At 25.0% G+C, this 22,979-nt stretch overlaps 1 protein-coding gene across 1 annotated transcript in view; it reads left to right on the top strand.

Moving 5' to 3' along the window:
* The first annotated feature begins 3,817 nt into the window (after positions 1-3,817).
* The window catches only part of LOC136988636 (QRFP-like peptide receptor), a 123,812-nt gene continuing 104,650 nt past the window's right edge, over positions 3,818-22,979 (top strand). The window contains exon 1 of the mRNA XM_067286548.1: positions 3,818-4,220. Coding sequence (XP_067142649.1) covers positions 3,872-4,220 — 349 coding nt within the window. The 5' untranslated portion in view covers positions 3,818-3,871. The remainder of the gene's footprint in view (positions 4,221-22,979) is intronic.

Genomic DNA, 22,979 nt, shown 5'->3' with positions numbered 1-22,979 from the left:
CTCATTCTACCTTGTTCTTTTATTTTATTTTATTTTTATCTAGCTTCAAATTACAAGAATTAGTGAAACTTTGACGGCTTTACTATTCTTACAACGTTAGCGATATTGTCTGCTTGCTACAAAAGTACAAGTAACAAGAAGATCGTTAATAGATAGCAGCATTAAATCTTCTTTACGCCATTCTTCTGATAATAATTAGCTCTTTTTTTTTATTTGTTAGTTAATTATACAAAATGTCAACGATTTTAAAGTATTTTGTTTTCATATTCGTTATATATATGATTACTCAATGACTTACAAATTCCAAAATTAAGAAAATGTATTGGCATGAATTTATTACATATATTTTCCTATCATACATTTGATTATCATTCTTTAGAATGCCATAAATGTGCTGAATATATTAAATTCTGTTGTATAATTTGTAAAAATTGCTGTACGTTAACATTATTATATCACTTTTTCTTATTGTCTTTTCTAATTAAATAGTCAGTTTTAATAAATATCTGACATTCTGCATCACAAATTTCTGAATTAAATTCCTTTAGAATTATGTTATTTAATTTACAAAGCTAATATTTTTTAAAAATTCTCTTTATAAAGATACTACTGTATAAATGACATTATAAATATAATATTATTGTAATAAATCAATTTAAAATTGTTTAAATTCAACAACGAAAAAGTAAATTGTCATATTATTTTAAAAAATTATTTTTAATTTCATTAATGATAATTAAATTTTACTTTAAATGAAATATTATAATAAATAAATTAAATAAAAATAGCAATTTTAATATGTACTTTACTGTATTTTTATGTAAAAAGTAATAAAAATATAATTAAAAACTTATAAATTTTTATTGATAAAGTACAAATTTAATCTTTAAATATTAATTAATTAAAAATAATCTAAATTTATTCAAGTTTAATCCTAATTTAAAAATTAATTGAATAAATATTTCTGTTTTAAAATGTATATTTAATAAGAATAAATCGTATAATTAAATTAAACAGTAACTACTAAATTTCATTATAGACTTTAGTAATTAAAGATAAGATTCATTTAAACTACTCCACAATTAAAGAATAAATTAAATCAATAAACAATTGATAAAAATAAAATTGACCATTAATTTTATTTGAAAGAGTGAATTAATTACCTTATAAAAATAAACAGTAATAATGTTCAATTTACATTTACATTTTCTTAATCTAATTTTATCATTATATAAGTAAATTTATTTATTAATATTGATAACATAATTATATTAATATAATATATTTATTTTTCTACTAAAACATTTTTAATAAATTTAATACATGGCTTTATTGAGTTATATAGGTGCCTTAATAAGTTAAAATTTCGTCAGTTTAAAACTATATATCAATTTATATCGAAGCTTCTGACATTAATGATCTTCTAATACAGAATTTAGGATTATTTTCGAAGAGTTTTTTGTCAGGATCCATTTTATACTTTCCAAATGACAATAGTAAACTACTATCAAAATATGTGACAAATGCCTAATGCCACAACTGTCATGCCACGTAACAACTTTTTACCTTGCTGTTATGATAAAGAATTGCTTATATTGAGTTATAAAGGAGCTTATAAATGTATATGTATAGTATTTAGGCGCATATGTTATGCTTATTTTACTCCATCTTTAAAAATAATTAACTGATATACAATATTTAGTTATTCTATTTATTAATAAATTTATTTGACTTGTCTCTTAAACAAATGATTAAAGGGAAACTTAACGAGCAATTATTTTATTGTGACAACGTCACAATACCGAGCTGCAATTTTTAATTAATTTAATTTGCAATATATGCTTTCCACCTCAAATTAGTAGTGGCTTGCCCCTGTACATCATACTTTTCCTGATAACAACAGAGTCATGCAGGTAATCTATGTAAATACATTTAAGAAGAAGTTTGAAATTTATATATTATAATCTTTTTCAAATTGCAACCCAATCATTAACTTAAAAGAAATTAATTTATTATTATTAAAATATATTAAAATTATTTTAAAATTTTATATTACAGTATAATATAGATTTAGTACTATAGGATTATTTATTTTGTATTTAATATTAAGAAATGAGATACATTCCTTTTGCGAAATATAATAAACATTTTATTAAAAGATACGTTTTAAAAATTATTTAATTTAATTCAAATGTATTTAAAAACTTGAAATAAAACGATGATTCTACAATTTTTTAATTCAAAATTTAAGTAATTTTTTTTAATATTAAAAAAAAATTAATTAATTTTTTATTCAAAAGTATTTCAAACAAATTCTTTTCATTTAGTAGTAATTTTATAACACAAAATTGGCATTTTTTATCATAAGATTACAGTATTTTTAACTATAGTTAATAATAATAATAAGTGACAACCATTAAGAAATTGAAAAATTGATATTTCTTTTAAGTTGAAAGAATAAAAGATGCATTGAATTCAATGAAAACGAAAAAGTTTTATGACAGTGAAGACAATATTTATGTAAAAGTGTGACATATCATAGTCATAAATTTAAATAAAATCATGTAAATTACCTTCGTATTCATTTTTCATTTAAAAATAGACCTTTAAATTTGTCATTTCTTAAAAATTAAATCATTAAATAACTTTATAATAGGTTTAAAATGAAATTATCCATATGAATTTTTTAAACTTTAATATTTCCTTATAAATTTATATAAATTTTACCATTAAAAATACTTTGTTTTAATGTTATTGCTGTAAAGCATTCTATAAAATATAACTTGTATAATGAATAATATATGAATGTTTAAAACGTAATCTTGATTTAACAATTTCAAAGTACTTTGTGAGAGTATTTAAACATTAAAATCAGAAAATTGTTACAGAGAAATAGCGTAAGTATGTAATCAATAAGAATAATATTTATTGTTATATATCACGCGCCAAAAATGATATCTTAACCTTTAAAACTGTTTCCTATAGAAAGAATAATAGAAAAACAAATTAAAAAACCGTGAAATTATTAGTCAATATTGACGTTAACCCTTTAAAATACATTAATTTTATTTAGAGGAGGGACAACACAATATTTAACTAAAAAGCACTAACAGATGAAAAATGGATGAAATCATAATACCATAAAATAATGACTTTTCTAGTCAGGCAAAGAAAAATGATAAGGATAAAAAATTATACATGTATTTTTTTTTAAATAATGAAAAATAATAACGTAGAAACTATGACAATACAAACAAAAGATTAAATGGATAAATTACGAAGAAAAGTTTACCAAAATACAATGTTTATTTTTAATTTAAATACCCGTAGCTAGAAACACAATTTTTATTTTGTATTTAACATCAATTTACTTTTAAATATTATTGTAAATTGTCAATTTTGTATGTATAAAAATATGATAAATATTTATTCATTTTATTTAATTACTATAATAGAATTTTTAATTTACAAAATCATTTATAATATTTGAATAAGAGAATAAGGAAAGATAACAGGAACTTAGACTTGAGGTGGAGCGTAGAGTGATGCAATACAGACACGTGGGGTGTTTAAAGATATTTTTAAATAAATTAATAAAATAATTATTTTACAGAAAGATATCAACACCGGATAATAAAGTAATAATCATCTCGAAGAAAATTATTCATATGTACGGAAGTGTATCGTCGTTAACTAACGCTGAAGATCACATCTGTCCATGTCACTAGAAGCGGGATAAAGCGCGTGCGCACGAGACGCCCACTTCTCCCTAAAAGGACGGTTTAGAAGAGAAGCAAAGTTAGCAATCCACAACGGTCCTTGCCTACAGGTGACCAACTTCTACACGATTTTACAGTTCATATGATATAACATGGAGGATCGTGAATGCGTCACATACGACATAATCGATTATAATTTTACGGCTTTTACTTATAATATATCAACAGATATTTTTTCTTCGTTTACATGGAAAGAATGTTTCAAGTTGATAATTTGTATATCTGCCACTATAGTCGGCGTGATCGGGAATATAGGAGTTATACTTACAGTTATATTGAATCATTCGATGAGAACCACTATAAACATATACTTGGTGAATTTAGCTATCGCTGATCTTATGATATGTTTATTTTGTATATGGGTGCATTTTGTGAATAATTTGGCAGAATCGCATTATATTCTTGGTTCGTTCATGTGCAAATTCAACAGTTTTTCACAGAGTAAGTTCTTTCAAATATCTATATATTATTTGTTATTTCTTTTTATGTAAACATTTATATTATCTTGCGTATGTGTATAATACAGGAATTTAAAAATAAAATAAAATTTTAAATCTTTGTAAATATTTAGAAAGGAAAAAAAAACAAAAGTTTTTTGTAGTTTCTATCGAAAAAACAACTTATGAATTGATTAAGAAACTTCTTAATCTATTTTTCATCCCATTGAAAACATTTTCTGTTTTCAACTTCGTGTTTGTTATGATAGCAATTATGAAAATGATTATTTAATTAATTTAAATGTGAGTTAATAGCAAGAATGCTTAACAAACTTAATAAACATAATTATTAATTAATAAATATTATATTAAATTCTTTAAATAAAATTCTTTACTCTGTGTTTAAGAATTAAATCAAGGACAAATTTACTAATGCTAACATCCTTTATAAAATGATATATATCGATTATTTAATGTTTTTTGTTTCGAATTCTCAAAATTTAAACAATTTTATAATTATTATTAAATTTAACTTTTTTGTATTTAAAAAATTAATATATTTTTATGTTAATTAGTTAATATTTATGTTAATTATATCGAAGAAATTTTTTAAAAATTTGTATATTAGAAAATCTGCAGTAATAAAAGTTTTTTTATGACATTTGCAAGGAAATAAATTCCTGGTAAGATATATTTGTTATGATATTCGAATGTATTCGAAAATGTTGGAAATATTTTTATTTTCCCATTGGATTTATACTTTAAAAAAATATATTTGGGAAAAGAAAAATCTAGTTAAAATATATTCCTAGAATTACTTAAGTCTATGAAAGTGTTTTAAGAATTACTGCACTAAATATTTTAATAGTTTTTAGAATTTTTCTCAGTAATTTTATAATTATAAATTAAATAAATAAATGTAATTTTAACGTAAAGATTTTGATATTTCGTTTATTCTAATTATTATAATAAAAAATAAGCTTATTTTTTAAGAATAAGATCGAAATTTTAAAATTTGCACTAGGTAATTACTTCAAGATATTGAATAACTTAATAATCTATAATGGCATATGTTTAAATCTGATGGAGTTATATCCTAACACAGTATATTTTTCATTGTGGATTTTATTATCTTCTAAATATAAACATATGTATCTAATTATTTATATTAAAAATGATTTAAAACAAGAGCATTATACACTTGGCCTCTTTAAATACCGAGAGATTCTACTTACATTTTTAGACCCCAGTATATTAAAGGGGTTTATAATTGTATTATATATTTTTTTTAAATAATAAAATTTAGTAAAAAGGAATTAAATATTTTTACTATTTAGTCAGGACCTCATTGCATTTATTATGTAAATAAATGCTATGAGGTCCTGACTAAATGGTTCTGCTGGCCTCTTTAATGAGAGTTGGCTGTTAGCTGAGTTATTCATACTTTCTAAACATTTTTAAATATAAAATTCAATACATAAATCATATTTTATTCAAAGAATAAAGAAAAATTTAAACACAGAAGTATTGACAAAAATGTATTTCGCTGAAATGGAAACTGAACTTGGAACAAAATGATTTTATTCTATGTCTGAGTTTTAGTTTATTTTTTAAAAATAGAATTAGATTTATAATGTACTAAATGCTGTATATTTAGTATATGATATAAATATCTTAAAGCCTTTTAATTAAATCATTCACATAATAAAATATGTAATTTTCTCGCCTGTAGAAAGATATGAAATAATTTTTTTATTTATTGTCAAACACAATTAGTTTGATACTTAAATTGAAATCTTAATAAAAATAAAATTTACAATTTATAATTTGATTTATTCTCTAAACGCAGATTATAATTTTTAATTAACTTGCAAATATCTGTTACATAAACTATAAAACTTTTAACACTTTTATCTTTTATTTCACTTATTATTATATAAATCAAATGTGAATTTTATTAAAGTTTTATAAAATAAATAAACGATAAATCATAATTATGTAGATTAAATATAATAATAATTAATTTTAATTTTAAACGGGATAGTTAAAATAGCAATTTTAAATAATTAGTGCATCAGAAATTTAATAAGGCATAAAAGAATCTATAATATTTTCGCCTCAATTCAAACTAGAAGTAACTACATAATTTGCATTTCGAATGCGTAATAAATATTTTGATAGCTAATATATTATCGTTTAATAAAAATAAATAAAAGTTTTAAAATAATTTATAGCTGAATTAATACTAAATATTTTAAATTTTCTATTGACCTTTGATCAATTCCTTCATTAGTTTATATAAAGGAATCACATAATTACATGCTATCGTTAATTTACCAACTTCATGAATTATGTTTATCACGACATTGATTATATTAACCAATATGCATTGAATTCTTTCCAAAATGGTATAATATATATGCTAAAAATGCGCAAAAAATTAGTATTTATTCTCTTGTAATTTTAATTACTCCATAACCTGTACACACAACATATTAACATCAATAAGTTTTTATAAACACCCATGAATTTCAAAGAGAACATCCATATTTCTAGTCATATCATTATTCGGCTTTTAATATATTGATGATGAATGAAACTAATACTGCGGTTAACTTCTGTTGGAATTTTATAGTTGACTTTTTCAAAGTTTATTTATAAAAGTCGTTTTTTATCAATTGAATCTGCCTGTGTGTCACCTTCAAGTCTTTATAATTTAATCAGATTATCCTTTGTAATAGTCAGCTATTGTATAAGATTTTAACTAATTATCTCGCTTTTTATTCCATTCTTGCTTTTTTGTATTTTGCATTTTCTTTTACAATTAACTGTATTTGCATAAAAGTAAGGGCGGTGAAACGTTCTTCATTGATTCTATTTAACAGTTTATATATATATACTTATTTTCTCATTATATCAAACTTATTAGTGTTAATTTCCAAATTAATTTCTGTAATTCCTCAGATGAAAGATCTTTTTGTACATCCATTAGTGATATGAAGATAGAAGAGAAAGAAAGTCGATCTGCCTATATAATCAGGCAATTTAGTATGATAAAACCATGTGTTACTATTTAACATATATCCTCAAGGTATCTTTAAGATCAAGTCTTCAAAGATATTATGCTAATTGAACGATTATCATTATATTTAGAAAAATCCACATAAAGATTAATGTCTCATTAAGTTTCTTTGTTTTAAATATTGTTTCTTCTTTATTATGTCTATAGATACGTTTTAACTAACTTAGCTTGAAGTTTGATTAAATTGAATAATAATTAACCTTTAAGAATATTTTAATTATATTTTATTTCATTTTATTTTTTTTATGAAAGAAAGTGAATATTTTTCATTAAAATGTAAAAAAAATTATTGATTAATTTTTACTAATTAGAAGTTTTAATTAATTTATCAAAGTTTAAACATATTAATTTAAATGATTTCACTATATTAAAATTTTAAAGTAATTATAACAAGTAACTAAGACACATAAAAAAAGCGCATCTTATATCAAATTATTATTTAATAATAAATATTCTTGAATAATTACAATTTACACATATTAATAATAATTTAATCATAAAATTTTAAATTTAATTAGTAATAATCATGATTAAATATTGATTACGTATTTTATATGCAATTAATTACAATAAAACTTAAAATAACTAATGCTTTTTAACATAAACTGAAATTGGAATTAAACTGGAACGAGCAATTATTTATTGTGACAATGTTATAATGCCCGGCTGTAATTTTTAATCATATTTTTAATTTATTTAATTTAAAAAATATGCTCTCCACCTTAAATTAGTAGTGGCTTGCCCCTGTACATCATACTTTTCCTTTAACTACAGAGTCGTGCCGGTCATGTGTCTAACATCTTTCAGGGGAAAATATTTGACATGAAATAATATGAGTTTATATACAGTTAATTAGGGCCTCATGTCCATAAGGTGTCCATATCAGATTTCATATTGTATGTATCTCACCCCTTTCTCGAGATTAAGGAAAGACAGACAAACAAACGGATGGACTACAGTGGGATATAATAAATAAACTAATTAAAAAATTAAACTGTGATGATGTTAGTTTAGTATATAAATCTTACCTTACTCATAAATTAAGCAACAGAATCAATAGGTTAAATAAAACTTAATTATATTTTTAATTTAAAATTTTCATTAATTAAGTAATAATGAATTAATTTTCTTATAATAAATTGCTTTACATCATGAAACAATAGTTAATTAAGTGTATAAACGGAATACGATTTACCTGTATAAAGTGGTTGATACATAAGGTGATATATAATTTGTTTAATTTTAGTATATTTAATTATTAAATTAAACGAATTTTGTCAGTGAAATGATTTTAATAGAGTTGTGTGTTTTTTTTTACATTTAATTAAAGTTATTATACGTATAATATGTAACCCTCGAGCACAAATGCAGTGTTTATTATTTTATTGTATTAAATAAACTTTCTAACTATCCATTAGGCTCACTTTTGTGGATAATAGTCTCTAATTAATTTTATAAAATATAAACTTAGAAATTTATCATTTGTAAAATATGTTTCTAAATTCTAAAATAATTTGTTCAAGTACGTCGAGAAAACTTCATTTTATTTACATAGATATATAATTCTGGATATATATACAACACAGTATAGCCTTGGGGCCCAGATCTACATCGGCGATCGTAAGAGAATCTATATAATAAAATTTTAATTATCGACTCTAGTAAATTAATTTGCGTAATTTCAAGTGAAGTAAAAGTAATATGATAAACTGAGAACGTCTCGTCAGTAAATACAGAGGCCCTAGGGCCTGTGATCGCTTTCTATGAACCTATATGCATCAAATATTATCGTCTCTTTATTATATGTACTTTGCAAATGCAAGAGTTGAATGTCACCTGGCATCAATCTTTGTTTTATATAAAAAAAGAGTAAATTTTCAATCATTTCAATTTGTATTTTTCTGCTATTTTTAAAAATCTAGAGAATATATTTATTTGAAAATAAATAATCTTAATTTTAAACCTCCTTTTTAAACGATTTTTTTTTTCGCTTATAATTGATACATTACTTCTTTTTGAAATTCCACTTATGTATCACTTTAAAGCGTACAATTTTCACACTGAAAATATACAATTTTCTATGAGAACTTGCAAAAATTTTTTTATTTCTACGACGACGGTGAAGCAAAAGAAGTGGAAGTTTTAGAAGGGAGTAATATAGCAATTGTAAGTGAAAACAGCCCCCCTCCATCCTCTAAAATATAAACAACAAATTTAATGTTAAAATAAATCGTTTCAATATTAAATTTGTTGTTTTTATTAAGTTGTTTCCTACGTAGTTACTTTTAAAAAATATTGTTTAAAATAATCAATAGGAATTAACAGCATTATAAAAATATTTTTAAAAAATTTACTAAACAAAATCTATCTTTAACTTAGATTTAGTGTTTTTTTTTATTGTTTCGTTACCTTGTTTTTAAGGATTTGTTTCAATGGAGTGTGTTACAGTTATACTTTACGTAAATATAAAACATAACCAAAAACTGGTCAATTCTTCCAGTAATCCGATTCCGAATATCTAAAAATGTGTCTCAGTTCAGTTTACTATATCGATTTTTTTTCCATGGCAAAATAAAATTCGTATTATAACTGTAGTAAAAATAGAAAATTACCAAAATGATTGGATTGGAGATTGTTTGATAAATCATATTGACGTGTATTGATTAAATTCGTAAAGTTTCTACATTATTTTCTGGCAGAAAACCATCCGAGTTCATATGTAATACTTAGACTATATTTTATGGTATAAATCATCAGTGATGCAGCTATTATAGATATAATATACCGTTAATGAATATAACCTTGGTAATATGACCAGAATATGTTCACTATAATAAGCTTTGTATTCAGCTCTTGTCTACTCGCAGATTTTATTTGCGGCAGTGATGTGGAATACACGTCTGATGACAGTTGAACACAGAGTAAAACAGTTAACCGTATTATAAGACATTGTAGAAAGAAATTCATGTTAAATCAAGAAGAGATTGTAAGGCATTTTCCATCTTTGACATTTTGTTATATTTAATGTATGCAGTTTTAAATTGAAGCTGCTGTTTTGTTAGAACAATTATATCTGTATCTACTAGAAACTATTTTACATTTAAAATTTCTATGTACAAGTCTAATATTGTTTATAAACTGGTAGCATTTTACAATCGTTTTGAATGTCAATTGGATTTTTCTGGTGCTAAGCGAGTTTTGGCAGTTTTTATTTGAGCTGCATAACATTGAACATTATGATTGTCTTTTTACTATTTTTTAATCTTTGTCTTACATTTTTCTTTGTCGGATCTTCCCGGTACCATGTGAAGGAACGATAGTAAAAGTTAGAAAAACATTAAACGTTCTTATTATGTTATAGTCTTTCGTATTTTTATTATATATTTTCAGACCTGTAATTGGGATTTTCCTGTAATTTGATTTAGTAAATAAATAAATAAGATTGTAGAGGAAGTAAAGTTAATTACAGAATACATTTAAGAAAATATTTACTCGAATGACAAAGAAGATTAAACAGATTTTATGAAAGAAATATTGAAAGATTTAGTTAATTGGTACAACTTGTCTTCTCTGACTTTTGCTTCAGTTAATCGTTACTATGGCAATTAAATTTATTCTTCTTTTCATTAAAATTTTCCAAGCTTTTAGTCATATTTAACACAACAAATGCGTGTAGCCTATATAAAAAATTGAGTAATTTATTATTTGATATTTATCTTTAAACATTTTTAGTATGCAGGAACACTGTAACAGGTACGTGATAACCTTTTTATGTAACGTTACTGATAGATTAATAGATAATTTCAAAATGAACATATTCACAGAAAAATCTTGGAAATGGAAAGCATTGAAAAATTAACCATTTCTACAGGTGATCCATACGCTAATAAAGTTTTGAAACTTTATACTGTATATTATTTTCATTTTTAATTGGTTTATTAATAAAGTATTATAAATTATTTACGATTTAACTTTATCTATACTCATGCCAGTAAACTACTGAATTGTTTATACATCAGTAGTGGCTAACTGCAACCATTTTCTTCAATATATTTATCAAAATTTCAATATAATTAATATGCTAGAAAGCCAATTTCAATGTTGTTTATCATAGATATTTGTCGTCATTGTTACTTATTTCATTATTAATTGAAATAGGACAGAAAACTTTATATTCGATTACTCAACCTTGAAAAATATTGCGTGTGAATTTTTATTGTGCGATTTGAAACATTTATTCTCTACTTTGAATTGGAATATTTTGAAATATTACTAACAAATAGAATAACTGAAGAGAGTATAACTTTTCGAAATAAAATCTAAGTATTAGCGAGAATCTGGAACCGTGAAATTAATTGTAGTAGATTTATTTAACATCTAATCTGTTCAATAACGTGAAGTTGCATCGCAGTGATTAAATTTAAAGGTGATGTATTAATACGTTATTCTGTTTGAGTAATTTAGTAATGTTATATACTTATTAAATTTCGAAACTGCTATGAATCAATTAAGATAGATACCTATTTTATTAAAATGTTTGCTTAACTTTAAGTTAGAAAGTATGTTTATTGTAAGTTAAGAAACACTGTATTGCTTCAGTAAATAAAACGAAATTATCAAAATAACTATTGTTTTCAACGAAAGTGTTAATCATATACTGTACATGTGCTAATCCGGCCCGCGAACATATTTAAAATCTATTTTAATATGTATGGAATACATAAAATATAGTAGTGCCACGTACTTCAATTCAGAGTTCCAGGAGGTCATCGGAACTTTGTCAAATTAATATATATATAAACATGATTAAAATGTTTATATTTGAATAGAGGAAACAAATATAAAATATTAATTCCCTGTGAAAATTTTTAATATTTATTTATGTAGAAATAAGAAGGAAAAAATTGTTAAATCAGTAATAATAGTTTTAAAATATTCAGGATGTAAACAGTAGTAATAAAAGTAAAATTTTTAGTAGACTTACTTTTAATATTTATTTATTTTTATTTTTAAATTTTATTTTACAGACATACTTATTCACTTAACTGTGATAGCTTATACGAAGATTTTTACGAAATGGAAAATAAACGTTATAAATTTAATATATTTATGTACCTTTTCTGAATTAAATGATTTGATTTATAAAATTTTATAAATAATATTATATCTAAATATATTATTTGTTCATACATAACTGAAATGTAACTATCAAGTGTCCATACGGTTAAATTTAATATTTTTTAAAATATTTATTTAATAGTGAATGAATTTTGTTTTGGTTTAAATATTCCTCATTCTAATTACGAATATTATAACATTAAAAAAATTAAGAAATAATTTTAAAAAGTGTTTTATTTTATTAAAATCGCATAACTTAAATTTTATTAACTAAAAATTTGAAGGAATTTTTAATTAAAATTCCTTGATATATAAATATATTTTTAAAAATTCCTAATTGCATTTTAAAATAGTGAGATTAATTAGTGATTATTATTATTAATGAAGTTCGCTTTTTCTTTAATAATAATAATAATAATGTTAAATTATTCATTCAGGTGAACAATAATTACTTCATTCAAACTCCTTCTTTCTATTTTACTACGCTTAAAATACCATGTCAAACAAGCTTATTATGTAATAAAAATATTAATTTTTATAAAATTTATGTTTTATATTAGATAATAATAATTAGATAAATTTACAACAATTTTGTAGGGAGAAAACACTGATAAACGTAAATAATAATTTCTTTTATTCATTTAAAAATAAGAAATCTGTTTGTTTTTCCACTTACATTCACATACTTCTTCGTATTTTTATCAAATTTTATTTAAGTTAATTATAAAAGAATTCGTTACAATTTATCAAATCAAATATTTATTGCAGCACATTTCAATTTATATAATGATAATTTCCTTGTAAACCAATCTCTTAAGGATGAAACTAGCATTTAATGTACAGAAATATGAGTTTATTAATGTTACTTTTGTAATATAAGCAATTTTATTTACGACTAAAAATAATAGGAAAAATGCAGTGGGGGGAATTTTTTTATTATATTATAAAATAGAACCAGTTCATAAAGTAGGCTTAAATAAAGGAATAAAGAACTTTTATTTTTTATAGAAACTTAAACTGATAAGTTTTCTTATATGTGATATAAAATATTTCTATATTAAGAAGTGTATAAATTCTACAGAACTTATGCCAATTTTATAGCTTCTCAATAAGTAGATCTGTGTTAATTCACTGTTTTAGTTGTTATAGGTTGATCCTCACTAATTCAGGATTCACTTGTCTAATGGAGTCAATAGTTCGGGATGTAATTTGAATCTGGTGGTCGTTAGTTTGCTGACCGTTTCTTGATCAACTGTGCAGTCTTTCCTATAGATAAAATTATAATTATCCCATTCTGAAAGTCGAAATATCCGAAATTATCAATAGCTACGTAATGTAAGTGATGTAAGAGAAAAGTTCAATCTGGCTTCAAAATAAAATAAATAAATAAATAAAATCAGCAACGAGTTGCTCAACTTTCCCGGGCATCATTTAAAATTTTCTTGGCGCCATCTGTTATCATATTTTATTTTAAAAAATTTATATTTTTAACTATTATAAAATGGCAAAAGCTTAATTTTGAAGATAGAGATGAGTTTTATAAAATATTGTAAATGCTAATACCGAGTAAAATCGTCATTAAGTTTGACCCAATTATCTCTCCACCCCCTCGATCTTTAATCACCAAAATTTAACAGCATCAATTCCCCTAATAAACAAACCTCCCTACAAAATTTCAGAAATTTTCGAGAAAAAACACAGGAGTTATTAAGTTTCAAAGAGGGTGAATAAAATCCGATACTACAGCACATGTCTTATTCCAAGCTTGTCGGATTAGTGAAGTTAAATCTGTAACATCACGTACTTGTTTAAACAATTTTTGTACAATTTGTTTATAAAAAGTTCATCAAAAGTTGATTTTTATATAAAAAAGAAAACATTCTTACAACTCAAAATAAATTGTCTTTAATTTCATTTTTCTACTCTTCTTATTGTTTTATTGTGATGTAGAGCGTAACACGAGAAGAGTGCATCAAATTAAAGAAAACATTCTACTTCGTTAATAAATTAAATGACAAATGAAAATCAAAACATTAATATAAACGACCAAAGTTACAATATTTGTTTTAAAAGATTCATTGCGGTTGTTATTATTATTATTATTATTATAAATGCAAACCGTTATGAAATTATCGTTTGACATACCATATATTAGATTTGTGTAACATTAGAAATAATTTAATATTATAAATATAATATACAAATATTCATAAATCAGAATAATTCATAATTCAAAAGTATTGTATATCATTATTAGTCAAGCGTTTTCCTACGTTAAATCGACAGACTTGTATGTTAATTACAGGCAATTTTGAAAATGCGTACAGTACCTAATTTTCTCATATTCCTGCGTATCCTATGGGCAGAAAGGTGGACCTTACCAATAGGGGGTCATAGATCAATTTTTTAAAATAAAATATTTAAAAGAAAAAATATAAAAAATCTGTATTATACATGAAGTTATGTAGTATTAAGTAATTTTGGCAAGTCATTTACTATTATAAACTATTAAAATATATATAAAATAATAAAGAATAATTGGCATTGTATTTCTGTTTCCTTTCGTAGACTGTTCAAACTTATTTTTATAAATTAAAAAAAAAAAATTAAAATAAAACATAAATACAGCATAATAAATATTTATTTGAATAAATTATAAATTGATTATATATAATTTAATTTAGTATTATTATTTAAATCAGAAAAAATCAAATAAACTAATTAGTAAGATCATGTTTTGTTTTTTTACCATTTAATTATTCATTTTATATTATACAATTTTTTATATATGACATTTATTTTATTTAAAAAAATCAAATTATATAAATTATATTACTTTTTAATTTATAGAAATTATAAAAATGTATTTTTAATTATTTATAATTTAAAAAATGATATAATTTTAATTACAGTATCTTGATTATACCTCAGAAATATTGTAAAATAAATATATAATTAATAGTTTATTTGATTTAAATGAAATTAAATTGGAAATTAACTTAATTTATTCATTTAAATGAATAAATTTAATTATTTTAAACAATTTTTCGTTATTAAATGAAATAATTTAATAATAATTTAAATAACTTTAGTAACAATAAAATGACAAATTACAGTCACAAATAACGTCACCTGAAACTCTTATAATTGAAAATTCTTTTAAAAAAATTATTAAATCACAAATGTATTTATTCTTAATTTAAAATTTTAAGGGAAAAAAAAACTAAAATTTTTAATTTATAAATTGAATATTTCATTAAAATACACAAGAAAAAAGTATTTTATAATGTTATAAACATTTAAATATATTATTTTATGAACCTTAAAAACTAAAGTTTTAAAAAATACAAGAATTTATGTACTTTTTAATATTGATTTTTAAAAATAAAATTGTAAATAAAAATTGTTAAAATTCGATTACTTAATTATAATTCTTACAAATTCATTTTAAGGATATTATACGATTAACAGATTAATAAGGATGAGTTAAAAAATATTCTTAAATTCATATATAAATTCAGTGCTTGTTCCAGACCATTAGATGGGCTATCGAAATGCTTTGATGATTTGTAGTTGTATGGGACAAAATATATCGATTTTATCTCATTTTATAAAATTTAAAAAGAAAATGTTTTTTTTTAAGTAAATAATAAAATATATGATTAAAAAAATAAAGTTTTGAATACATCGGGAATTCCTTCACATAATACACGATAATCCGGCACACCACCGGTAATCCGTCACTCTCTGAAAAGTAGTCGGAAATACGAAATTAATTTATATGTTTAGTATTTTGCTAATTGGAATTTGTGTGACACCTAGTGCTCTAAATTCCCTGGCGGAAATATCGTACATGTGTGGAAAAATAAACATTATTATATGCACACAAATCATTGTTAATGTTGATTTTGTGCAGTAACGTGTGCAGATTTTTCAATCAAATTTAATAATAATAATAATAATAATAATAAATATTTTTTTATTTGCATTAAGGCTAAGACTTGTTACAGGGGGTTATTTTTTTAGTAATTTATTAGTATACATTTGTTACATGACAATCGTTCATACATATACATTTTCTTAAAGATCACAAGTAACATTATAATAATCATTTAGTAGTATATTCTGTCATTAGTTTACTTTTAAATATTTTACTTTAGTCCTTCACACTGTCTTAGTAAATGGTTCAAAGAATAGTCACTTGAGTTGTACCAATAACACCTGTCTTTGGTAAAATGCAAATAAGTATTATTAATAAAAAATGAATATTTATCGAGTCTTAATTGGATTAATAATCTTTTTATATTCATACTGATATTCGAAGCAGACTGGATATTTACAATGTTGATGTACCATGGATGGTATACTGGATGATTTAATAAGTTTTAATCCATTATTATTGATTGAGAAAATGCTAATTCGATCATTAATGAGCAGCCATATTGCCAATTCGTTTCTAAATTATCAAATAATCTGTTTGATACACCAAAAGATTGTAATAATTTATTAAATTTATAAGTCCATAGATTTTTATTGTTATCTGAGTTATTATTTTGAATTTGCATTATTTGATGTAAGAATCTTATGTTATACTTCGTTAGTATTTTTTAATCTATAATAAAGTTTAATCAGTCTCTTTAAATAAAACGGATATAGTTGGAATCTATTTGTTTCGGCTCGAATTGCATATCCTGGAACAGTTCTTTCTATTTTATACAGTTTTAGTAAGTAAATAACGTGGGATTTTTCTAAATCGTATAATTAATCTAGTGCCCATGTGGGACTTGCATAGTATATTGAAGGGTTAAATAGAATGATTTTTCTTGTTTTGGAAGTTTAACATTATTTCTAAATATAATGATTTCGGATTTAGAAATATTGATCGTTAAAAACAGAGAATTAAAATAATTGTTTACTATATTTATTTTGTGTTGCAATACGATTTTTGTTGGTGCTAGTAGTACTAGATCATCTGCATATAATATATAGTGGTAAATTCTTCTAGAAATCTGAATTCCTTCAGTATCGAGTAGAAATAGTTTATCCATATCATACATACATAAAAATTAAACAAATATAGAGATAGAGGTTCTCCTTGTAGTAATCCACGGTTTATGTTTAATTCTGGGAATATTTGGTTACCATGAATAATGTTAATTCTGTATATTGAAAATAATTTCGCGATTGAATCTGAGAATTTTTTTCCACACCCACAGATTTTCAATTTATTTATAAATGCGAATTGAAATTTTGAGTTCAAGTTAAGTTCCGCATTCCATCGTTGAAATCGTTGTGCCAGTATAGAAGTTAAGCATTTTCGTAATGTTGGTAATAACACTATAGGTCGATTGTTTCCGGGATCTTTTATGTCTCCTTTTTTTATAGATCATTGGCTAATATCAACGGCCAATAATCTGGGGAAAACCAAGAAAGTCATCTTCAACTGGGTACCGGGACACCAGGGAATCCCCGGTAATGAACTCGCAGACAAACTGGCAAAAAGGGCTAGCATATTAGACGGTGAACCTACTTATAAAAGACTTCCTAACACTTGGCTTAAAAATCAACTGCACACGCTTGAAATCAGCCAGTGGCAACGTGATTGGGACTCTGCCGATACCGGCAGGACTACTCACAACTACATCCCATCTATCCATCTCCGCTTAAAGACCAAACATTACACTCCTGACGCTGAAACCTCGCAGATCCTTACTGGCCACGGCAACTTCGCCTCTTACCTTTGCCGATTCGGCAAACGAGAGGCTAACACATGTAATTGCGACGACTTAAGCGAAGGTGATGGCAACCATCTTCTCTATGACTGTCCAATCTACGAGCAAGAAAGGCTCCCGTTTATGGGGACCTGCCTTAAAAACGGTCTCAACTAGCCCCCAAGACCGAATGACATTTTTAAGAACAAAGATGTCTGGAACAGCCTCAAGAAATACATCAAAAACACAAAGGCGCTGTGCAACAACTATCGTACTGTGACCGCGACATAGGACTCGTCATCTACCAACCACACCAATGCCAGGCGGTGTAGAGCCGCATTGTTAAAGGTCATTCGAACGGCTGTTGGACGGTACTTTCGGTGGATTGGTAACTCTGTATTAGCTTCTGGTATCCACAGGGGCTGTGTAGGCAGCCGTATCATCTTGTATAGTCATGTATCTTACGTATTGGATTATTTAACTCGCGTATGTGTAAGGTAATGCTCCTTGTAAATGTCAAATTGCGTTTTCGTTATCCCATGTGTTGTAAACGCGGCATAATGGCCGTGATGCTGTTTTCTGTTCCTCTAACCTATTAATGTAGAAATTTTACTTCATATATGCTAGTATTAAGTCTCCTGTTGTAACACGCGCGGCGAGCGCAGCGCCGCCACGTTTTTGTGGAGCTAGCCAATTGTACCTGTTTTCCTACTTTAATCTTGTTACCCTGTAATTATATTTATGTTGACCATCCATGCTCTGTGTACACATCATCGATGTAAAGTCTATATTGTAGTCACGTTACAACCAACTGTAATTATTTGTAATTGTCTGTAATCAGTTTATTAATAAATGCGATGCGAGCGCCCATGGCGTCTCCCAGGCCTTACTTCACACTTTCCTATCTTACTTTCTCTTCACACTTCGACCACATGCTCTTCCTTCTTTCCTCTTCCAACAGGGCCAAGTCCGTAAGCAAGTAACGGATAGCTCTCTCTGCCTTTGATCTAATATCTAATATCTAATATAGATCATTGGCAGTTTTACCGTATTTCAAGATTCCGGAAAGTTTGCTGAGTTGTAGAATGAATTGAATAGTTCAAGCAATACCAGTTTTTCTGATGGTGGTAGTAATTTTAAGAATTTAACTATAATTACATCAATACCTGGTGAAGATTTTGTTTTCATTTTGTTGATTGATGCCTCCAATTCATCATAGGTAATTACCGGATTTAAAATTTCATTTTTCAGATTTAGCGACTCTATATTAGTTATAGCAGTTATTCTTTTATAATAGAGTGACCAGGTTAAAAAGTCAATTTGCGATTGATTCTCAGTATCCTGTTTACGTAATTTTCGTACTGTTGACCAAAACGGAGTATTATCTTTATTTAACTTTAACTGATGTTCTAGATTTTTAAAATATTTTATTTTCTTGGATTTTAACAAATTACGATACATTGTTTTAAGTTTCTTGTAGTTTATAAGATTTGTTTCGTTTGACATATTCCTAAACTGCTTTAAGGCTTTATTTTTCTTTAATTTAGAGATATAGCAAGTAAATTCATACCAAGGTTTCTTAAACTCATTGGTTTTTATATTATTAATCTATTTTATATTACTGAATTTTTTTATTAGATTTTCTAATAGGGAATATATCTCTAGTTTATTTCCCGGTATAATTTTAGACAAATTTTTAATTTTTCCACTAATTTGCGTTTGAAAATTCAGATAGTCATAATTTATTTTTTGATAAGGTTGAACTTCTCTATTATTTACTTGGATATTTGCCATTTCAAAGACAGTCTTGACTGGAAAATGATCAGATAGGTCGCAATTTAGTACTTGAATTTCTACACATAGGTCAGACAGCAATTCAGAACATATCGTTAGGTCTATTACCGAACTTCCAATATTAGAAATACAAGTGAATTCGGATGGATAATCATTTTTTTTCTTCCGTTTTTAAAACTATTAATTGCGATTGTTGAGTATTTTTTTATTAATTGAAGTCCCAATTTGTTGTGCTTTTTTATCTTTTTCTCGGTTAAAGTGAATTAGATTATTTGGCCCTTTGTATTCTGTATCTATTATCTGTGCAATCCTGGAGTTAAAATCACCAAATAACAATACATATGGAGAGATATTTTACCATCTTTCGAGATTTTTAAATATTTCGTCTGATCTGGCGGAACGTAAACTAACGTAACTATAATTGTATAAGTATTTCATATCAGTATTATCGATTTGAAACAAGATTAAAATATAATTATTTGCTTTTTTGGATAAATTTTACAATACCGCTGTTTTTTTTCTATCATTAGACAAAGGCCTCCATAATGTCGCCCTGGTCCTACTGGTTTCTGTGCATCAGAAGATATAATTGTATATTCCATCCTATTTTTAATAATTTCATTAACTGGTGTGACTAGCCAGGTTTCAGTTATACCCAAGAGATCAGTATTATATAGTAATTGTGAAAACTCCTAACTTTTTATTTTTGTGGATTAAGCTTTGTCAATTCCAGTTCGTGATATTTAATTTAAGATTGTTTGAAACTTTACTATATTGATTATTTTCACTTTCTTCTTCGGGATTAATTATGTTATTGGGTTTTTCTGTAGAGAATACAACAAGAAATCATTAACGTATACTAACTGATTCTGAATATAACTATATGCAATTTTTTGACGATTTATTATCAAATAGTCGTCACGCAATCCTTGTTTAATTGTAATTGTTTAATTGTAATCCTTTTTAATTGTAATCTATGTAATATGGTAAAAGTTTTGGTTAGTGTTACCTTAGGTAGCCAAGACGGCGGCTCGTCTCTAATTCCAGCAAGGAAACAGTGGGATGCACGTTCTAACCTAACCTAACCTATTCTAATAAATTACCATAATTATTAGCAACCAAATTATTAGAATAGGTTTAGGTTAGGTTAGAACGTGCGTCCCACTGTTTCCTTGCTGGAATCGGAGACGAGCCGCCATCTTGGCACCAAGGGTAACATTAACCCCAGTTTATATTGAGTTAATTCAGTTTCTATTTTATCATTTCTCATATTAATTTGTTGTAATTGATCTTTAAAATCTTTAATTTCATTTTGAATTATATTAATTTCTTGTCTTATAAGTGAAAATTGACTCACCAGCTTATCATTACTATTGGTTATCAATTCAACTATCTTTTTCCATAATTCTGCTGTTGAAATGTCTGTTTGTTCCGTAGGTAATTGTTCTTGCGAGGATGTTAAATTAATTAGCTCACCTGTTTGGAATAATAATTCGGTTCTTCTAGGTTCTGTATGTTCGGTAATGAGATTTGATTCCGATTCCAATGATTTGGTATTATTAGTCAGCAATTTTTGACGAGCTAGTGGTGGTCTTCCTCTCTTTATGGGAGTTTTCTGTAAGGGAACAGGATTCGATTCTATTCCAGCAATTAGTAACAATAATATAATAAGCTTAACATCATTCATATTATTCCAAAATAATTTAATATTCTTCATCTTTTGAGAAACTAGACAAACTTTCGAAGTGGAGAAAAATTCACGCCAACAGCTGCGACGATCAGATGTTCCTCCTTTTTAAATCAATTTTGACACAGTACAGTTTATCATTCCGATTTAAATCAGAAAAATACAGCAATATGTGCTATTATCTATATAAAATGCCTCTAATTTCTGTAATGTTTCGATCTCATATAACCTGTTGAATTTTTCGAAAATATAAAGACATTCGGTAAATGGAATTTTCGATAATCTGGCACTACTCTGGTATTGTAGATGCCGGATTAACGAACTTCCGCCGTAATATTTGCAGTATAAATATTAAATTAATTATGTAAATAAATTGTACTAAAAATATCTGATTTAATATTTTAATAACATTTCAAAAAAGTCTTTTTAATTAAATTAATGATAGTAAAAAATCGATAGATCTCTAATAAATTATCGTCGTAATCTGATATATCTCTGTAATTTATTATGTAAAGTATTACAGTAAAAAAATAATAAATTATCTCTCGTAAAGTTTAAAAATATAAACATAATATTAAAGTTGGGAATATCAAACTTTTTACCTTGAATACTAAAATATTTCTATAAAATACGTACACTACCGATGAATATGTTATCATTGAAGTGCGATGTATTTCTGTAGCGTGAAATCTCTATCAGCTACTTCAGTATAAATGGAAATTTTTTAAAAAGTTTCGTGTTTGTAAATAAGATTTTTCTATCATTTTTTAAAAATAAAAATATTTATTTTTAACGCAATTCTTTCTATAACTTTAAAATTGTGATTTCTTGTGAGTTATTTTACTAATAATAAAACTGCTAAATAATGGCCATTTACAAAATCTTGAAATTTTTATAATATAAAAAGATATTTTTAGTATGTAAGAGTGTAAACATATATTTTTGTTAGAGTGACATAGAATATACATCTTATATCATAAAATATAGGATTAAGAATCCAGTATAGTTTATATGACAAATTATATACTGTATGTGATAACATATATTCTTTATAGCTTGTTTTGTGTATCTTTTTCACGCGATACAGTTATAAAGAAGAAACCCATATCAATAGATACGTTAGATAAACTTATATAAAATAGTTATAAGAAACTTCAATTTCTTATCTAATGTCTTGTATAGTATGTATGTTGCTGTACCTGTTTCCTACGAAAGAATACATTCTTTATATAGTATAAATGTTATATATCCATTTGTGCTTGTTATAAAAGAAAGTTATACTATTTCATATCCAGGTAGATGAGACATAGGCCTATGTATTAGGTTGATTCTTATTGATTCTTATTACATATTTATGAAATAGATAATGCT

The sequence above is a fragment of the Centruroides vittatus genome, unplaced genomic scaffold, assembly GCF_030686945.1.
Source record: "Centruroides vittatus isolate TY-2023 unplaced genomic scaffold, ASM3068694v2 scaffold_373, whole genome shotgun sequence".
Classification (NCBI taxonomy): Eukaryota; Metazoa; Arthropoda; class Arachnida; order Scorpiones; family Buthidae; genus Centruroides; species Centruroides vittatus.
This window is presented reverse-complemented; position numbering and strand designations above follow the sequence as displayed.